The sequence below is a fragment of the Ceratotherium simum genome, chromosome X (genome assembly GCF_057802395.1).
Source record: "Ceratotherium simum simum isolate JZ-2026a chromosome X, ASM5780239v1, whole genome shotgun sequence".
Lineage (NCBI taxonomy): Eukaryota > Metazoa > Chordata > Mammalia > Perissodactyla > Rhinocerotidae > Ceratotherium > Ceratotherium simum.
The window spans coordinates 84,867,199-84,887,316 of NC_141940.1; the positions used below are offsets into that span (position 1 = coordinate 84,867,199).

Sequence of the window (20,118 nt, forward strand, 5' to 3'; positions counted from 1 at the left end):
CCATGGCATAGACTCTTGGGATGCTGGGATCCAAGAAGGGACTCACATGAATTCTGGAAGAGCTGCATGTGCATTTCCACGAGGGGAAAGGACTGACGGAAGCTGTATGTCACCAAGATCTTCTTCTTCTGGAAAATTTTGGTGACCTTTGGCAGGGGTGGGAAAAAGACAAGAGGCAGGGTTTGGGGTGGCGAATTTCCACATGGCACCTATTTCTCATAGCCACTCTCCCCTCCTGCTACCACTAACAGACATATACACACAAACACATACCCACAAGTTGGGGAGAACTGAACCTTGAGGAGCAGAATAGGAGAGATGGGAGAAAATGCAAGTTCCTGATGTAATGATGGTGCACAACAGGCATTTATGATTTTTGCAGGAAGTAAACTGAATGCTTCTCTCTCCAGGAAGCCTGTCCTAACACCTCACACAGATATCACCCCCTTGTCTGAACTTCCAGAGTGCTGGTTCAATGCCTTTCACTGGCAGGCTTTAGGAGAGCGCTCTGAGTGTGTGATCACTCCCTGCTGGACCTGGAGCACCAGGAGGCAGGAGTCTGGCTTTCGTGTATCTCGCCCACCCCCACGGGACCTAGCACAGAATGGCAATCTCCAGTGAACCTATGTATAGAGTTATCAAGTCTTCCTCTCAAAAACCCAAGGTCTTTATCAAATACTTGAGCACTCTGGACTCAACTAACATAGGTTGTGAACACCTCAGACAGCCTGCAAGTGGCGTTTAAAAGCAAATTATTTGATTTCTGGATGGTTATAGTGCACAGTTATGCAAAGCATTTATTTAGTCCTCCAGACTGTGAGCTCCCCAAGAACAAGGACTGAGTCTCACTTATCTCTGTGAACCCAGCACCTAGCATGCGGCTGGACACACACAGCTGTCAGCGCATGACAGATGTTGAAACATTTACTCAGCACCTGTATGGGCCAGGCACTCCTCTGGCTTAGGTTATTCCACATCTGACCTCTTATTTCATCCTCATGACAACCCTACGAGATAGGGATTAGCCCCACTTCACAGAGAAGGAAATTAAGGCTCAGAGAGGGCATTGGAAGGGCTTCGTCTAAAGTAGCGATTCTCAACTGGAGTCAACTTTGCCCCCCAGGGGACATTTAGCAATGGCTGGACATTGTTGGTTGAAGGAGTACTACTGGCATCTAGTAGGGAGAGGCCAGGGATGCTGCTAAACATCTTACATTGCACAGGACAGCCCCCACGACAAAGAATTATCCAGTCCCAAATGTCAGTAGTGCCAAGGTTGAGAGACCCTGCTCTAAAGGAAATAAGACCAAGAGGGGACAGGTCACTGTCATCAAATTCCTGAGGAGCCGTCTCAGAGCAGAGGGAGAATACTTGTTCTCTGTGATCCCAAGGATCAAGTAAAGATCATTGGAGGAAACCTATCGGGAAACAAATTCTAGCAGTCAGAGCTATCTGACCAGGAAACTGGCTGCCTTGGAGGAAGGCAGCCTTCTCTCCTCCCGGTCACGCAGGCAGGGGGCCATGCAGGAAGCTGGTTCTTGCCCTGGGTAAGAGGTTGGACATGAGACCCTGAAGTTCCCTTCCCACATGCAGAGTCCTAAGAGTCCCCGCTCTAAAAGATGCACATCTACACTGGTGATGAGCCCAGTTTTAAGAATCACTTCAAGCATCCTGACCACTGGGAGGTTTCAGACTGACCCCAGGGTCACAGGTTCACCTCCCTCCAGCCAACCCTCTTGGCTACTGAGGTGGACAGGGATATTTCATACCACTTCCCAGATTGTAAGTCTGTCCTGGTCCCCACATTTCTTCCCCTGTGTGGCTGTCACTACCTACAAATGGATCCGTGAGATAAAGGAGGGGTAGAGGTGGCCTATGCCTTGTCCAAGATCACACAGATCACATGGCAGGGCACCTCACCTGCTATTCCTCCACCCACCAATGTTAACACGGTTCACACCAGACCCAGAGTCTAAGCTCACCACCTCCCCTCCATCTCGTCCCCCACAGTGCTCATACCACGAGGAGATCGTTGAAGAGGAAGACCTCCCGCTGATGCAACCCTAGCCTCTGGGGGCGGTTTGGATCCGGCACCTCATAGAGCTGGCAGCAGCAAACCAGTCGACGGTGAGGAAGAGACAGGACCTAGATAAGGCATGAAGAAATAGGCATCAGCAAGGCCAGCACACCAGCTTCAGGCCTCCAGCACCTTAACATTGACTGCAAGAGGAAGTTGACCTCTGATACATATCACTGTTACTCTGACAGAAGGAGTCTAAGCAACTAAGGCCTAGGCTTGCCTTTGTCCCTGTAGCACCCTCTGTCTGGAACGCCTTTCTTGCCCAGCTCCATATGGCCACATTCCACCCCTCCTCCAAGTCCCAGTTCCAGGGTTCTCTCTTCTAAGAAGCCATTCCTGATCTCCCTGGGCTGAAAATGACCTGTCCCTCCTTCGTGCTCCCCTAAACTAACTATAAGGCAGAAGTATTGTGTCTTTGTCTGACATGCCCCTGGTCTGTGAGTGCCCCCAAGGACAGAGAACATGTCTGATTCATATCTGTGTACCTGGTGCCCAGTGAAATGCCAAAATGCTGGGCTCAGGTGAAAGGCATCTTTAAATGTTTGTTGCCTAAAAGACTATAGTGTGTTCTTGCTTTGGTTATCAGCTATTAGCCTGGCTCCTTACTTGGAATGGACAGGCAAAACAAGAGGTGGTAAGGATGCTAATACTTATACAGCACCCACTATGTGCCTGCCTTCCAGTGTGCTAAATGAATTTCCATAGAGCGTCTCCCTCAATCTGCACCATGACCCCTGAGGAATGCATTATCACCTGCCCCATTTGGCAAGTGAGGGGAGCCTAGGGCTCAGAGAGGGGCACTGACTTACCACCCAGTGGCAGAAGCAGACCCAAACCCTGTCCCCTCTGAAGCTTCCCAAGGGACTTACCGGTTTCTTGCCCACAATCATGCGCTCAACGGCCTGCACCTGGGACACGTGGTCATCGTTGGTCCGCAGTTCACGCCCCTGGATGCGCTGGTAGATGCCCACCAGGAGGTCTCGAGGGATGTCTTCACCATTGTCAACCCCTGGGTGGGGGGAGTAACACAGGGATACATCACATGAATATGCAGAGCAGGTGGCAGGGGTTCTCCATAACACCCCACACTAGGTATGGGCCATAACAGTGGTCAGGACTGGAGGCAGTGGGCACCATCGGTCCCTTGATCAGGATCAGACCAGGAAAGGTGCCCTTCAATGAGACAGCCAGTTGCTTCCTTCCTCAGGATGGCGATTTTGCCTACACAGCTCAGAGCACGCTGTGATTAAATCAGAGAGCCAGCCTTGATGGCCTAGTGGTTAAAGTTCAGCATGCTCCGCTTCAGTGGCCCGGGTGTGTTTCCCAAGCGTGGAACCACACCACTCGTCTGTCAGCAGCCATGCTGTGGTGGTGGCTCACATAGAAGAACTAGAAGGACTTACACTAGAATATACAACTATCTACCGGGGCTTTGGGGAGGGAAAAAACAAGAGGAAGATTGGCACCAGATGTTAGCTCAGGGCAACTCTTTCCCAGCCACAAAAAAAAAAAAAAAAAATCAGATACTTTTTTTTTTTGCTTTTCTAACCAGCAAAAATAATGTTAAATGATAATATCCAGTATTAGTAAGAATGCAGGGAAGCAGGCATGTATATTAACATAACTATTTTGGAAGGTAATTTGGCAAAAGCCTAAATATTCAGTGATTCTTCTTCTAGGAATCTACCCTAAGGAATTACTCAGAAATATGTGCAACAATGTAGGTACAAGTGCTACTTATGGGAAAAATTTGAAACAACCTAACTTCCAACAATAGAAGGAACAGTTGAGTATATCCATCTAGTAAAATAGTATATAGCTATTAAAAACTTGATGTTTACAAAAAGCATGAGAAAATTCTTGTAGCAAGTTATGTGTAAGGAGTGGGATAATAAATTGCATGCACAGCATGATCTTAATTATATAAAACGTTACATATGCATGGGAAAAAAGACTAGAATACACTGAAATATTAAGTATGGTTGCCTCTAGGGGGCAGAATTTAGGATGATTAAAAGACATTTTCCAATTTTCTATATTTCCAAAAGTTCTGGAACAAGCAGGTATTTGTTTCGTTTCCTTCCTTATTTATTTAATAATTAAAGGGAGAAAAGATATACATATATACATGTATACATATATATATACACATACACACACACATATAGACAGAGAGAGGGGGAGGGAGGGTGGGAGGGAGAATGAACGAAATGAATGAATGAACAAATGAATGACTAAAGGCAGGATTCTGGGAGACAGCTCCAGATGGCCTCTGATCTAACTCCCTCCTCCCAAATCTACCATCCTTCTCCACTCCTGACTGTCTGCTGAGTGAAACCCACTCACTCTTCTCTCTAAACCTTCTGCTAGAGAAAATGTTTTCTCCTTTGGAAATGCCATGCCTCCTCCTTGGACAGGTGCTGAAGGAACATCCTTCATCACACTGCCATTTTACCTCAGCTGCCAGAGAGCTTAAAGCCTAACTGTGATGGTCAGCAAATTTGTCTTGTCTGTTTGTTTTTCCTCAATTCTATTTCCCTCTTTTGTTTCTGTTTAAATAATTCTAACATCAGTGCCATTTTTAGTAGGCTGCTCTTTGGTGAGAGGCAGGGCTTCACATCAATACAATAAACCAAGAAAAAAGGTCAAGGTGATACCTTTCACCTGGCATTCAAGGCCCTCATATATTGGTTCCAACTGACCTTCCCAACTGGATCGTCCACCCTATCTTGATTGTTCTCCAAACAACTTTACATTTTCCTACCTCTGTGCCTTTGTTATTCTTACTGCTGGGTAAGCCTCCTTTATCAGCCATTCTCTCACAGTATCCGTGCCTTCAAGGCCCACCTTAAAATGAAAATACTGCTTCCTGGGGCCGGCCCCATGGCTTGGCGGTTGAGTGCATGCACTCCACTGCTGGCGGCCCGGGTTCGGATCCCGGGTATGCACCAACGCACCACTTGTCCAGCCATGCTGAGGCGGCGTCCCACATAGAGCAACTAAGAAGGATGTGCAACTATGACATACAACTATCTACTGGGGCTTTGGGGAGAAAAAGGGGGAAAAAGGAGGAGGATTGGCAATAGATGTTAGCTCAGGGCCAGTCTTCCTCAGCAAAAAGAGGAGGATTGGCATGGATGTTAGCTCAGGGCTGATCTTCCTCACACAAAAAAAAAAAAAGAAAAAAGAAAATACTGCTTCCTCCAGGAAGCGCGCTGGAGGTGGGCTCTCCCTCCTGAGCTCTGACTGCACTTTTGGCCTGTCTCACATCATGGTTCACTTCCTGTCTTGTGTTAGGTATCTGGTACCACAAGTTGGTCTCTCCCACAACGAGGGAGCTCTCTCAGGGCAAGGACTAAGATAGATGCCCCTCCACTGTCTCTAGCACTCATCACAGGGCCTGACAGACACGACACACTCAGTGTCGACGTGCTGGCTGGCTGGCTGATTGGTTGGTTGAGTGAATAAATGAATGCATGAATGGAGGAAAGGGTACGTAAAATAATTAAATGAGTCGTTGTGTGCATAAACAAAGAAGAGAGGCAAAGATGGAGTGATGAGTGAACAGGCGCATGAATGACTGAGTGAATTAGTGTAAGCTCCGTAAGAGCCAGGGCTTTTATCTCTCTTTTCCAGGGTCTGCTCAGTCAATATTCAGTGCAGGAATGAGTGGATGGATCTTGGCAGAAAGTGAGAGCATCACAGGTTAATTTCCAGGGAGCAGATGTGATCTCCCTTGTCCCTCCCCACCCCCCACCCTGCCCACTTTCCCTTCCCAGGTAAAGGACAGGAAAAGCTGATAGGGAAGTCTGGGGTCACCTCTCAGGTTCTTGATGAAGTCATCTAGTTTCATCTTGCGTTCAGCCTTGACGCTGGGACTGTACATGTCGGTATTGAGGAGGATGATGGCAAAAGCAAGGATGAAGATGGTGTCTGGGTTCCGGAACTGGCGCACGAGGGCTGGGTTACACACACAGTACCGCTGGCTGCAGGGCAGGAGGGGTCAGGGCCAGGGTCAGGCACCAGTAATCTCTACCTACTCACCATCCTCCTAGTCTGGCACCACAACCCTCTCCACCAAGAAATACTCCCGGGTTCTTTGGGTCTGCCCTTGTTCTTCTTTTCTGCGTTTCCCCATGACTAGCATGTAAAAATCACAATCGCTACCTTTCACGGAGCTTTGCCAGGGGATTTATGTACACTGTCTCATGTAATCCTATCACAATCCTGCAAGGTAGCTATTAGCAGCCCCATTTTACATATGAAGTGACTGAGACCCAAAGTGCTAAGGTAACTTGCGCAAGGTAATAGAGTTGGTAAATGGTGAAGCCAGGACGAAAATCCAGATCTTTCTGACTACAAAGCAAACCCTTCTATCATTATGGGAAATAAGTTCTCAGCAACTCTTCTGTTTCTCCTCTAAATACCCCAAAGTGGTGGAGCCAGGACTCATACCCAGGTCTGCCTGATCCCCAAAGCATTCATAGTAGAGGACAGAGTTAAGGACATGGATAATGGAGTCAGACACACTAGAGTTCACATCTTGGTTCCACTGCTTATTCACTGTATGACTCTGGGCTACTTAACCTCTCTAAACTTCTGATTTCTCATCTACAAAATGGGAATAATAATAAAAGCACCTACCTCAAAGGGTTGTTGTGGTTATTTGGCAAAATAATCATGTTAAGTGCCCAGCTCAGCACCTGATACCTGGTAAATGCTCAGCGAACGTTAGCTGTTGTTGCTGATGTTGTCATCCCTTACTGGATGCCCAGGCCCCAGATGCTGAGCTAGATACTTTAGGCACATGACCTCTGATCCTCACAACTGCCTTGCAAGACAGGATTTATAATTTCCATTTTCTGGTGAGGAAAGTATGAGGCTCAGAGAGGTGACTTGTAGGCACATACTACGCTGCCCCCTCCCTCAAGTAGGACAGGGCAGCTTCAGGAGTGGGAAGTAGGCACACCTGAAGGCTTCTATGAGTCGCTCCACTTTCTGGGCCTCGCCCTGAACCCGGATATGGGATTGGAACTTCCGGAGTGCGTCATCCAAATCCATGGAGGAGAAGTCCATCTCATCCACCACACAGCTGAGGAGCAAAGAAGGGGGTATAGCACTCTCAGTTCCTCTGCAGAAAACCTCTGACCCACCCTGACCTGCTCAAATGGACAAACACCCCCACTGATAGACTTCCAAAATCTGGACCCATGGCCCAAGCAAGTACACATGAGGATGGAACGTTTGAAATTGAATCCATCCCAGAAAATCAAGCCCAGAAACATGGTTCCTAAGGGTCCTTTCCGTTGGCCCACTCATTTCAGAGATGGGAAAACTGAGGCCCAAAGCAGGCCACAGGACAAGCATGCCTTGCCTGGGGCCACCCAGAAGACTTTAGGAATAGGGCCAAGAGAGATCAGACCTCTTTGGGGCAGAGGGGTAGGGGAGCAGGAAAGTCTATTCATCCCGTTTTGCAAAGTTTATTTGAGCAAAAAGGACAAGCTGCCCCCTTCCTCCCCCGTGCCCTCCTTTTCCAGGAATCCCTGGCCCGGCATGCCCCATCTTGGGGTCCTCACTCCAACACGTCTCTGTTGAACTGCTTCTGCCGGTTCCCTAGGAATTCCCCTATCATCTGCCGGCTCAGGCCTTTTCGTTCCAGGATGAAGTGAGCCACTCCCACTGGTGTGTCTGACAGGAAGCCCCGCTCAATCAGATACTGGATACCCTTCTCTGGCTTCCTGCAGATAGAGGGGAGGTAGATGAGATGACTGTCCTCCTGGAACTCTGCCCTCTGTCCCACTTCTTGAACTAATTTTGGGCCCAACCATGGCCTCAGAGAACCAAGGAAGTCGAATATATAATTTGATCCAATTCCTTCATGGTACAGATGAGAAAATTGAGGCCCAAGAAGAGGAAGCCACTTTCCCATTTCACAGAGCTTCAAAATTCCAAAATTCCAAACTCAACTCAACTTTCTCCTTCACTGGAGCCACACTACAATTGAAAGAAAATTAAGATCTAATGAGAGCCTGCTCTATGCCAGGAACTTTGATACACCCAGCAGGCACTGAGGAGTCCTGGGAGAAGGACTGAGCTCCAAGCTAAGCCCTTCTCTCCAAGTCACAGACCCTCAGAGTAGGAAAGAAGTGAAGAGATTACTTTGTCTGCATCCCACAACCCACCCAGACAGGTATCACCCAGCCTCTGTGAGTGTTTCTATAGACAAGGTGCTCTCTACTTTCCACTAGGCCAAATCTGGGTTTGTACTATCCCATATTCAGAACCCCAGAGCCTCAGGACCCCACGAAGCTAGAATTTGGAAGAGACTTTGGTGTCACAGGAGTATCAGATCACTCACTTACCAGCTGTATGACTCGGGAAAATTCCCTTTACTTCTCCAAGCCTCAGTTTCTTCTCTATAAAATAGGGACACTACTATCCCCCTTGCTGAGATCTTGTGAGAAATCTAAGTGGCAGTGTCTAATAAGCTATAAAGACGTAAGGCTTTGTTTTCTAATTATTTTCTAATCAAATGTCACACTCCCACCCCACTCCTAAGCACTCAGCACAAGACCAAATACCTAGAAAGAGCTTGGTCATGGTCACTGACTAGTCCAGCACTCCACTCTGCCCCCAACACCTCAAATATACACACCCTGCTAGTCGATAGGTGGAAACACTGAAGCCCAAGGAAGGAACACGCTGAAGGCAGGCTAGGGGTCCAGGTCTCCTGTTTCTCAGGGCAGAGTTCTTTATACACCTTATCAGTTCCCCACCAAAAAGGGAAGTTGGGGGACCCAAGGTTCAGAATCCATCCCATAACCAGCAAACTGGGGTCCATAATGGGGAGCATCTCACCCAAGATCACACAGCCAGTCAGAGGCAGTATTAGGACTAGAACTGCCTCTGATGGTGTGTGTGTGAGGGGGAGCTTTCTACTCTGTCACCCTGTTGCCAATCCTCTTCCCTGAACAGCTGGGGAGAAACACCATCCACAAAATGAGAGGATGGCAGAACCAGGATCACTGCTTCGAGTTCAGCCCCAGGGGTCACAGTGCCCACAGCAGGGTAGGAAGGGGCGAGGAGGGGGGAATGTGGAGCACATACTTATTGAAGAGGTTGAGGCCGATTCTATAATGCCGCCTCTGTACCACATCATTGTTGAAGGCTGGTGAGTCCCAGCTGTGCCTTGTCTCTCGCTGGTAAGTCTGCTTGCACAGGCCAGTAGCTGGAGGCTCCCTCAGGCTGTCCCGGGAAGAGGAGCCAGAGCTACAGTTGATGGTCTCATTGGAATTGCTGGAGCTCTCAAGGCTTTCATTATCTCCACCATCAGAGTTCTCGCCTGCTGCCTCGCACTTCCCCAACCTCCGACCCCCAGCTACACTACTGGGCCCAGTACCACTGTTGGGGGCTGGTGGCAGGGGCCCTGGTGGGGCTGGGGCTGGGCCCTCCGGGGCTGGGTAATGGCGGTGTGGGATCGGGGCCCTGCCTGGTGGCCCCTTGTGCTTTAGGGTCCCATGGGGGCTGCAGCCATCAGCCTCATACACCAGCTGGCGGTGGACGGAGCCGCGATCTGAGCGGTCACTCAAGTCCACAGAGCTGTCACTAGGAGGCTCAATAGTAAGCAGGGGAAGGTGGGCGGCCCGCAGCCGGAAATCCCGGCACTCCAAGCACCCAGGACCCCTGCGAGTGCCTTCCTCACGGCTACCATCTTCCCGGGTCCCTGGTGGCACCGGTGGAGGAACTGGCGGGAGAGGGGCCGGTGCCCAGAACTCAGGCCGGCCCTGGGGTGGGGGCTCTGTGCTGGGCAGTCGCTCAGGGGATGGTGGGGGAACTGGGTCATCCAAGTAGAGGGGAAGGTCACTGAAGGATGTTGCTGAGCTGTCCTCTTGCTGTTCCTTCGACTCGCGCTTCTCCAGTTGGGCTGACCCTGGCTCCTCAGACATCGGCCCCGATGGGTGGCAGTTCAGGGCCTCGTCGATGGATTCAGCCAGAGACTTTACCTGTGTGGGAGGAAAGAAGAGGAGGGAAAGGGAGAGAAAGGCAGGAAAGATGAAGGGAAGGATGGTGGGACGGTGGACGAGTGGGAATGAGGGAGGGAGAGAAGGAAAAAGGAGGAATCTTCCTGGTGGGTCAGTGGAGAAGAGGGATTCCCCTCCCCCACCTCCACAGATTCTCTGCAGTATATAAAATAACTCCCAGGCAGCCATTGTGAGCTCAAAGGAGCTGGGACTAACGCCCACAAGTTCCCTTCTCAGATATCCCAATACCTCCTTCATGTCCATATAGATCCAAACCAAATACCACCTCCTCACTGATTCAATCCACATTCCTGCCTCTGCCATCCCCCAAGGTAAACCCAAATCCCAGCTTCCTCTGGGCTCCCAGAGTCCTCTGTCTGGTTCTCTCTTAGGAAATCCATAATATTTAGCCCTGAGAATCTGGACCATGGCTGGTAACTCTGCCTCCCTGTGGTATCCAGCCTCCAAACTGGCCCCTAATGATCCCTGCCTCCTGGTATTTACACCCTCGTGTACCACATTGTCTTAGGGTTGGTCTGTGGAACCAATAGCATATAAGACTTGAGCTTCCATCACTTGCTTGTGCTCTCTCTCTCAGACCCCCAGCTCTGGGAGAAGCCACACCATAAGCAGTCCCATGGAGAGGCCCACATGGTGAGGACCTGGATCCTCCTGCCAACAGCCAAGTGAGTGAGCTTGGAAGCAGACCTGTCAGCACCAGTCAAGTCTTCAGAGATTGCCATCCCACCCTACAGCTTGATTGCAGCCTCATGAGAGACCCTGAGCCAGAATCATCAACCAAACCACTCCTAGATTTCTGGCCCTCAGAAACTATATGAGATAATAAACGTTTGTTGTTTAAGCTCAGTCTTTAAGTTCAGTTTTAAGCTACTAAATTTGGGGGTCATTTGTTATGCAGCAATAGATAACTAATACACTTCCCCATCAGTCTGGGATAGCACCAAGAGCTGGGCCCAGGCTTGGTTCCTCAATCTTCCCATCAGACTGTGAGCCCCTATCCCCCATCCCCCTCTTGAGGGTTGGGTCCAGGCCCGGTTTCTCTTTTTAGCTCAGCTCAACACATTGCTTGACACAGAAGAGATGTTCAATTAAATGTCTGTTGTATGAATGAATAGATGAGTGATTTAGATCTTCCCTTTAATACTTCTTTCCTTCCCTCTACACCCCCCCACACACATATCCATCCTTTCACTAGCTCCAGGGAAGCATGCCCAGGCTGATGGCAGGGCCAGATTACAGAAGTCAGAGCAGAGTGATTTCTTCTTTTATAAAGCTTCATTTATTCATTCATTCAACAATTTCTGCCAAATACCTCCTTGGTTTTAGGAAGGAGACTAACATGTACTAGCAGCTACTACATACTAGGTGCTTTCATATATATTACCTAGCTTAACTGAATCTTCAAAACAGTTCTAAAAGAAGGTTTTATCTCCATTTTATTGATCAGGTTTCAGTGAGGTTACACAGTTTGCCCAAGGTCACACAGCTGGGAAATAGCAGAACTGGGATTTGCACCTGAGCAGTGTGCTGATACACCCCAAGCCTAGAATTGATCTCCCAACACCATCATTGCCTACATTACTACATTCCCACCCTTCCATGCTTTTGCTAATGTAACGCCTACACAAGCAACACCCTCCCAACTATCTCTAACTTGCTGAATCTTATCTGTCTGGTAAGGCCCAGCTCCAGTGTTATTTTCTCAAAGAAGCCTTCTCTGGTCCTCCCAGAAGAAAGTTTCTTCTCCTTCTCTTGAGTTCCCACAATACTATATGTGATCCTTTCTCATGGCTCTGAGCACACTCTATTTCAGGAGACAATCATGTGTCTGCCACGTGTCTGTGCCATGTGTCTGCCATTTCCTACTGGCCTGGGAGATCCTTGAAAACAAGAACCCTAGACGGTTCATCCGTCTCCCCCACGGTGCCCAGCACAAAACCTGGTCCGTGGTATTGTGGTATAAGGGAAAGAGCATGGGCTTTGGAACCAGACAGAGCTGAGTTCCAATCCAGTTTGGAAAAGTCACTTCACCTCTCAGTGCCTTGGAGCCTCAGTCCTCTCTGTGAAATTGTGATAACAACCCCTGTCTCGCAGGTCATTATGAGGCACACATGGCACCTGGCACAGAGGGGGAGCTCATGACTGGTTAGTTAGGCCTTAATTTGATAGTGGATCAAGTTCCAAAGAGTGAGAACTTTAATTTTCTTTTTAACTTTTAACTTGCTTGTTTTAACTATATAATTTTTTGTCCTGCCAATTCTTTCTCATAATTCTCACAGTCCCTACTCAGCTGGTAGCTATTTGTTGTTATCAAATGCTTGTCGGGCAACTTCATTTAGTTTGGAGTATAGGTAAAAAGTCATAGGAGTAGCCAGAGCATGGGGATGGGGAGGAAAGGCTCTTTTCAGGGATGCTGACCTGTTTGGAGAAAGAGTCCTCCAGCTCTGTGATGTCATTAGAAAACTCTCCAGATGTGGTGACTGAGCTTCCCCCACCATCGATGCCCCCTCCACAGGAGCCTCCATATGGGAGCCCCCGTTCAAGCCGGTGGCTCCGGGCACCAGCCATGGCACCCTCGTCCAGCGAGGCAGGCTTGCCCTCGAAGTACGCAGGGTTCTGTGCCTTCTCGTACTCCTCAAAGGAGAACTGCATCCGCATGTTGGAAAGGATGATGCGGCGGGACATGCGGCTCTCTGAAGCTGAGCTGCGGAGCCGCTCGAAGTTCTTGTTCATGCGATACTGGCGGAAGGCTGTCTGGATGGTCCTGGCAGCCCTGCGGCTCAGGAAGGAGCCCCCATACTTCCTCTCCAGCATTTCCACCTGGTAGGGGAGGGTTGAGGGGAACAAGGTCAGAAACTCACTACAGCCTCCTCTCCCTGGGCCTCAACCACGTAGCTACCCGAGTCACAGCTAACTGCTCACAGCTGCCTGAGTGCACCAGGCTGGGCTTTCAGTGTTGTGTTCTCACTTTAATCTCAGATAGCACTTGTCACATGGGACTGGGTTGTGGTTTTCCTTTTTTATTTACAAGAAGTAGATGTTCAGTACTCAAAAAAAGTTAGAAAAAACAGAGAAGCCGAAAAAGGAAAGAAAGGAAGAAATAGATTGAGAGCAAGAAGGAGGAAAGGAAGGAGGAAGAGAGAGAGAGGGGAAGAAAGGGAGGGAGGATGGCAGAGCGAGGAGAGAGAGAGAGAGGAAGGAAGGAAGATTGGTTCACCTACAGTCCCAACACCTAGGCATAAACCACAATTAACATTTTGGTATATGTCCTTCCATTTTTTTTTCTATATATAGTATTTTGTGCCCTCCCCCCACCTTTTTTCAGCTAAACAATATCTTGTGTGATATATGTGATATATTGTAGCACACTGTCCTGAAATTGTCAACATATGTGTGTGTTCTCCCATTAGACTGAGATTTTTGAGGCCCGGGTCCAGGTCTCATTCATCTTTATATCTCCAGTGCCTGGCATGGAGCTCAATCATTGCTGAGTGAACACAAGACTCAGTGGATGAGTGGTGAATGAGAGAGTGAGTCCCCAATAGGGTGAAGGGTCTTGGAGCCAGTCTTCTCTTGTTCCAGCCTCACTATCCTTCCCTGGCACCCTCAAGTGCCACATCCCAATCCCTCCCTTGGTTCTCTCACACCCCCATTCCCACTCCCACTCCCATTCCCAGCTAGAGCCATCTCATCTGCACCTTCTTGTCCTGCAGGTCTGTGGAGAGTTCATAGCTGTCTGATAGGGCCTTGGAGCGCTTTATCTCCTCCTCTTCTTGCTTCCTCAGGGCGACACTGGCTGGCTGGAGGCGAGCCCGTTGAGCCCAGGGAAGGCCCACCCCAGCAGGGGTGCCCCCCATGTGGCTGCTGGTGGGGGGCAGCTGGCTCAGCCGGTAGGGGGGTTGGCCAGGACTATCAACCGCTGTGCTGAGGTCACTGCCTGGGGCATCACCCTCCACACTGTGGGGATGAGATAAGATGAGCTAGGATGTGGGAATAGGAGACAGGCCTGCTGGGCCAGACTGAGAGTGGGTGAACCAGATCCTTTTCCACAACCCCCCCCTCCTCAGCTTTCTCACAAATGTAGAGACCCCAATACTTAAAAGGCCACAGGGGAGTCCTACCCCCTAAGCTATCTCCTCACTGCCCTCACAGTCCCTTCCCTTCAGGCTCTCTTGCCTATCCTCATTCCCCTTCAGCTTCTTCCCCTCATAGCTCCATCTTCAAATGCCCTCTGCCCCCTCACAGACCCTGTCCCCTCACAGCTCCATCTTCTTAGACTCCTTTCCCTCAAAGCCGGGTCTTCTTATAGTCTTGTCCCCAGTCCTACTCACCCCTCACAGCCTGGTCCCTTCATGGCCACATCCCCTCACAGCCTTATCCCCAGACCAGTTTCCTCCCTGTCCTGTCCCCTCAAGCCCCTTTTTCTAATAGTCCTGGCCCCTAACAGCTCCATACCCAAGTCCTCCTTCCCCTGATAGACCAGTTCCCTCACAGCTCCACCCCTCCCCCAGACCTCTTCCCCTCACAGCTCCATCCCCTCATGGCTCTGTCCCCAACATGGTGTGCTGTGGTTTCCCTCCCAGCTTGAGCCCCAGCACCACCCCAGATCAGTCCTGTCCCCAGGCCTGAGGCCTGCCCCTGCATCCTGTGCCTCTAGGCTCTCCCCTCCCCTGCCCAGCCCTGCCCTCTGCAGCCCCGTCCCTGCCCTCAGCCACATGGACTCTGGCCTGGCCAGTTCCCAGGGTTCCCTGGCTACAAGGGGATCCAGCTGGGTGACAATGAGAAGTGCCTCCCATCCAGCATCCTCACAGGTAAAGAGCTGCTCTGTGGGGCAACTTCCTTTTTCTCCTCATAGCCCCCTCTGCTCAGCTGGGGGAGGGAGGCAGGGGTCTTGAGGCTGAAGAGTGGCAGGAGCTGGGCGCTGGGCCTTGCCTGCCCTGGTTACCCAGAGCTGTTGTTCCGCCAGACCTGCTCCCACGGTGCCATGGCAACCAGGCTGCCAGGGAACCCAGGTGGCGACAGAGCCCAGGCGCCCTGAGCTGAGCAGGCATGGTGAGGAGCCACAAAAGCAGGGAGAACAGAGGAGGGGAGTTGGGAGGGGAGGAACAGGCGGGTGAGGCATGGAGGGGGTTTGGGGGGAAGGGGTGTGGCTGGGGCCCAGAGAATAATCTGGTTTGGGTAGGCACAGGGTTGAGGGGGCTCTTGGCTGGTGAAAGGGTTAAGGGGCCACTCCCCAGCACCTATTTGGCAGAGGCCGGTGCCCAGGGCAGGGACGAGCTGGGGTGGCTGTAGGGGGCTCCCTACCACTGCAGGAGCTTGAGCTGCATCAGGCCTGCCAGCCTTGCAGAAGAGCACTTTGGGCTCAGGGCGGGTGCCGTGGGGAGGCTGCACCCACAAGGCTGGGTCCTGGGCTGCAGCGGTGGGGCTGGCTCTGCCCTAGTGGGAGCTCCCGCCCACCCTCCCAAACGTTAGTCTGCAACATTGCCAGAAGCAAGGTGGAAACAGACTTGGGGGCTGCCCTCCACCCCAAATTCTCTCTCCTCCTGGGCCTCAGGGGCCTGTGAAGTCCTCCTCCAGGGATCAGACCCAGCCCAGCACCCCCACACACACAAGTCATCTAAGATGCTCCCCTCCTTCCCCTGGGGACTGCAGGATCCTGCCCACCAAGCTCTCAAACCTTTCCCTTCCCAGAAGACGGCTCAAGCCCAGTTTTGATCAACTCTCTCCTTTGTTCATGAACTATCCATAGCTCCCACTGCCCACAAGAGAGAGCCCAAGTTTCTTACTGTGGCATTTGAGGCCTCTCCAAGACATAATAACTAATGCTTATAGAGTACTTAGCACGTTCAGGCACTGTTCTTATCACTTCACATTTAATAACTTGTTTACTCTTCAAAACAACCCTAGGAGACAGGCATTGGTATTTATCTTCATTTTACACACAAAGAAACTGAGGCCCAGAGAGGTTATGTAGCATATCTATGGCCACACAGTATTAATGATAGAGCCAGGATTCAAATCCAGGCCGTCTGACTCCAGAGCTCACAGTCTTAAACATTAAGCCATACTACAGGGTTGGCTGCCAGCCTCCCATCCCATCCACCTTTCCCTCCAGCCTGGCCTAGATCCTGTTTCTCCCAAATACTCCTCTGCTCTCTACCTCCAAAACTGCACATATAGTACCTTCCACCTGGAATGCAGTCCCTATCATCTCTGCCATCTGCAATCTGAGAAATCCCCCCACACCCTAGTTCTATCAAGATTCAGATCATATGCCACCACTAAGAAGCTCTCCTGAAGCCCACCTTCAGCCAGAAATTATTGCCGATCCTGTTCAGAGCTCCCACACACAGCACATGTCTGTCCTTCTTTTTATGGCACAGGTTAGATTTGGCAAAGCGTGACAGCTATTTGTGTTCATGACTCCCAGTATCCCAGCACAGGAAGAGAATTTGGTAATCTCCTAGCTAGCACAGAGCACAAGGCCTGGAGCAGAGCAGGTGCTCAATAAAAGCTTTTGGAGTGAGGGATTCAACGAACGAGCTCTGGTGGGCCACCCTGATAAATCCTCTCACCTGAACTTTGACCACAGCCTCCAGTCTCCTCTTCCAATACCTTCTCCATCCTGTGGCCAGAGAGAGCTTTCCAAAGTACAAATCTGACCATTTCGCTCTCCCACTAAAACCCTTCCACAGCTCCTCATAACTCATTCAACAAACAATTGAGCACTTTCTATATGCCAGGCACAGTGCTAGGTGCTGGAAATATAACAGTGAACAAGACGCATAAGATTTGTTCCCTCACAGGGGGCATTCTAGTGGGAGAAACAGACTATAAATATATACTATCATTTCAAGTAGAGATAAGTGTGAGGAAAGAAAATACAGCAGAGTGAAAAAAGGTGCTTGCTGTTTTAGATGCAGTGGTCAGAGGAGGTCTTTTGAAGAAATGGCATATAACCAGAGCCCTGATGAAAGTGAAGGAGTGAGCTGTGTGGTTATCTGAGGCAAGAGCAGTGCAGACAGAGGGCAGAGCCAGTGCAAAGGCCCTGAGGTAGAACTGTGGCTGGCATGTTTGAGGAACAGCGAGGAGGCCAGTGTAGCTGGAGTAGAGTGAACGTGGGGAAAGTGACAGGAGATCATGAAGGACACTGAGCCCACTATAAAGACTTTGGCTTTTGCTCTGATTGAGATGAGCAGAGAAGGGACGCGATCTAACTTATGTTTTGCAGGAATCATCCATAGGATAACCTCCAACTTCCTCACCATAGCCATGGATGGCTCTCCAGACCCGACCCCTGCCTCATATACCCTCTGCCCCATTACCCCAACCTGGCTACCCCCTGCTCACCCTTCAACATTTAGCTCAGGTGTGCACTTCCATGCCTGCCTACCCCCTCCACACAGGTTGGATTACAGGCCCATCCTCTGTGCTGCCATAGGGCCCTAGACTCACCTTTACCCCTAGGGCAAGGGCACTGATTAGCTCCTTGAAGCCTTGCAACTTATTGAGGCAGGTGCCATTAGCCTCATGTTATAGATGAGGACACTGAGGCTCAGAGAAGTGATGTAAATTTGCTCAAGGTCATACAGCTATTAAGTGAGAAAGTCAAGATGCAAACCTAGGGCCCAGGCTGTCTTTTCGTGATATCTCGTTGCCTGTCTCCACTTCTGGTCCTGTGCTGCCCCTCACTCTCCACTCTTTAGCAATTCCCCCCTCAAGACCTCATCCCCTGTTTTGTTGCAAAGGGAATAGTGGCAGGGAGGTCAGGCTGTCAACACAGGCTCCCCAGAGAGGGCCTGGCAAAAACGACAGTGCTCGAGGGTGTTGCTCCTGATGTCATACATACTGCTGAAGAAACTGGACCTGGGGATGTGGAATCACTTAACTCAGAGCCCCCAAAACACTCGGACATGTTGATCACATGGAAAATCTCTCTTTCTCTCTCTCTCTCTCTCACACACACACACACACACACACAGAACATGTTGTGCAGTTAAAAGCTGGGCAGGCCTAAGTTCAGGTTCTTTTTTTTTTTTTTTTTTTTGAGGAGATCAGCCCTGTGCTAACATCTGCCAATTCTCCTCTTTTTTGGCTGAGGAAGACTGGCCCTGGGCTAACATCCGTGCCCATCTTCCTCCACTTTATATGGGACACCGCCACAGCTTGGCTTGCCAAGCAGTTCGTCGGTGCGCGCCTGGGATCTGAACCAGCGAACCCTGGGCCTACGCAGCGGAGCACATGCACCCAACCGCTTGTGCCACTGGGCCAGCCCCCCTAAGTTCAGGTTCTGATTGCCGTTTACCAGCCATGTGAGCCTGGGCATGTCCCTTTACCTCTCTGCACCTCAGTTTCTCACCTGCACAGGGCTGGAGGAAATGCAATTCCCTCTTTGGATTCCTGGACTTTAGAAAGAGCCTGGGAGACCCTGCTGTCTCTGGACTCCTCCAAGCCAGGAGCAAAGAAAACACATGCACACACGCACACCTGTGCATCCATGTGCACTGTCTACTGGGCCATTCTGTGGGGGAAACTGGAGAGCGTCCTCTGCAGCGGGAGAAATAAACCATATTACACAAATAACCACAGTACAAAGCTGAAAGTTCTCAGGGCTGGGGAACAGAAGAAGTGTTGGGGGAGCTCAGGAGAGAGATTCCTTCTGCTGGGGATGAGCAAAACTTTATTCTGGCTGAGCAGAATAAAAATAAACTCGCACTTACAGTGCACCTTCCCTGTGTCAGGCATTTTCTGCACATTATTTAATCTGCATGGCAAACGTGAAGGAAGAATTAGGATTCCTATTTTGCAGGTGAGGAAAAGGCTCCAAGGCAGAAATTGACTGCCAAAGATCTCAGAGCTAGCAAATGGCAGAGCAGGGATTCAAAGCCCAGAGCCTGCGCTGGTTCCTCTGCTACCTTGAAGGCTTCCTGGGGGAGGAAGCTATTGAACGGGCCTTGCCTAGGAGGAGTTAGTAGAGATGAGGAGTGAGAGACCTTGTGAGCCAAGGCACTAAGAGGGGGAGAAGCGGGGCAGAATATTCCATAGGGATTCAGGGTGGCCTGCCGATGGCGGGGGCACTGACCCTCCCTGGATGTTGCTCCTAATGGGAGGTCTTTCTCCCTCCTTCCCTTTATTGGCACTGCCCGGAGCCAGGCAGCCAGCAGGGGATGGGATCAAGATGCAGTTGCCATGGAAATGAATGGGGGCTGTTGCTATGGCTACCATAAGATGAGGGTAAGAGAAAGCTAGGGATGCTGAGGACTATCCCCATGACAACTTGGGCTAGAAGGAGGGGACTGGAAGTGAGAGACAAGAAAACAAGACGAGGAGGTCAGCGCACCTAGATGAGGCCTGGGGCACTGGGCTCTGGAAGAAGACTGGGCAAGGAGACTGGACCCAGCGGGGGGTGGGGGCAGAGGGATGGAGGGACTGCAGTCACCTCCCTCTCTTCTGACAGCTCTTCTGCAAGCTGTTTCTGCTACTGAATCCCAGCACCACAGAGATTCCAAACCGGAGGCCAGCTTGGCACAGGGGCTGATGGGGGACAAGGAGGCCATTGAAGGGACTGACTGGGTAGACAGTGGGCAAACACAGGCTTAGGAGCACACGGACCTGGGTTTGAATCCAGTCTCTGCTCCTTACTCTTTTTTTTTTTCTGGTAAGGAAGATTGGCCCTGAGCTAACATCTGTGCCAATCTTCCTCTATTTTGTATGTGGGACGCTGCCACAGCATGGCTTGATGAGCAGTGTGTAGGTCCACGCCCAGGATCCAAACCTGTGAACCCCGGGTGGCCGAAGTGGAGCACGTGAACTTAAACCACTATGCCACCGGGCCAGCCCTCAGGCTCTGCTTCTCTGCAGCCCTAAAAATAATAGTTGTCATTGACTGAATAGTTACTCTGTGCTAGATCTAGCAACTCTGCAAGGTCTGAGTTGTTCTCCCTGAAGGGGTTAACACAGATGAGGAAACTGAGATGCAGAAAGATGAAGTAATTT

The 20,118-nt window shown here is 50.5% G+C and overlaps 1 protein-coding gene across 1 annotated transcript in view; it reads right to left on the minus strand.

Annotated features, from left to right (window-relative positions):
* Positions 1 to 20,118, minus strand: part of IQSEC2 (IQ motif and Sec7 domain ArfGEF 2) — a 77,626-nt gene that overhangs the window by 5,886 nt on the left and 51,622 nt on the right. The window contains 9 exon segments of the mRNA XM_014779764.2: positions 47 to 146; positions 2,020 to 2,145; positions 2,950 to 3,089; positions 5,900 to 6,066; positions 7,050 to 7,172; positions 7,657 to 7,818; positions 9,188 to 10,083; positions 12,541 to 12,942; positions 13,821 to 14,079. Of these exon segments, the coding sequence (XP_014635250.2) occupies positions 47 to 146; positions 2,020 to 2,145; positions 2,950 to 3,089; positions 5,900 to 6,066; positions 7,050 to 7,172; positions 7,657 to 7,818; positions 9,188 to 10,083; positions 12,541 to 12,942; positions 13,821 to 14,079 (2,375 nt within the window).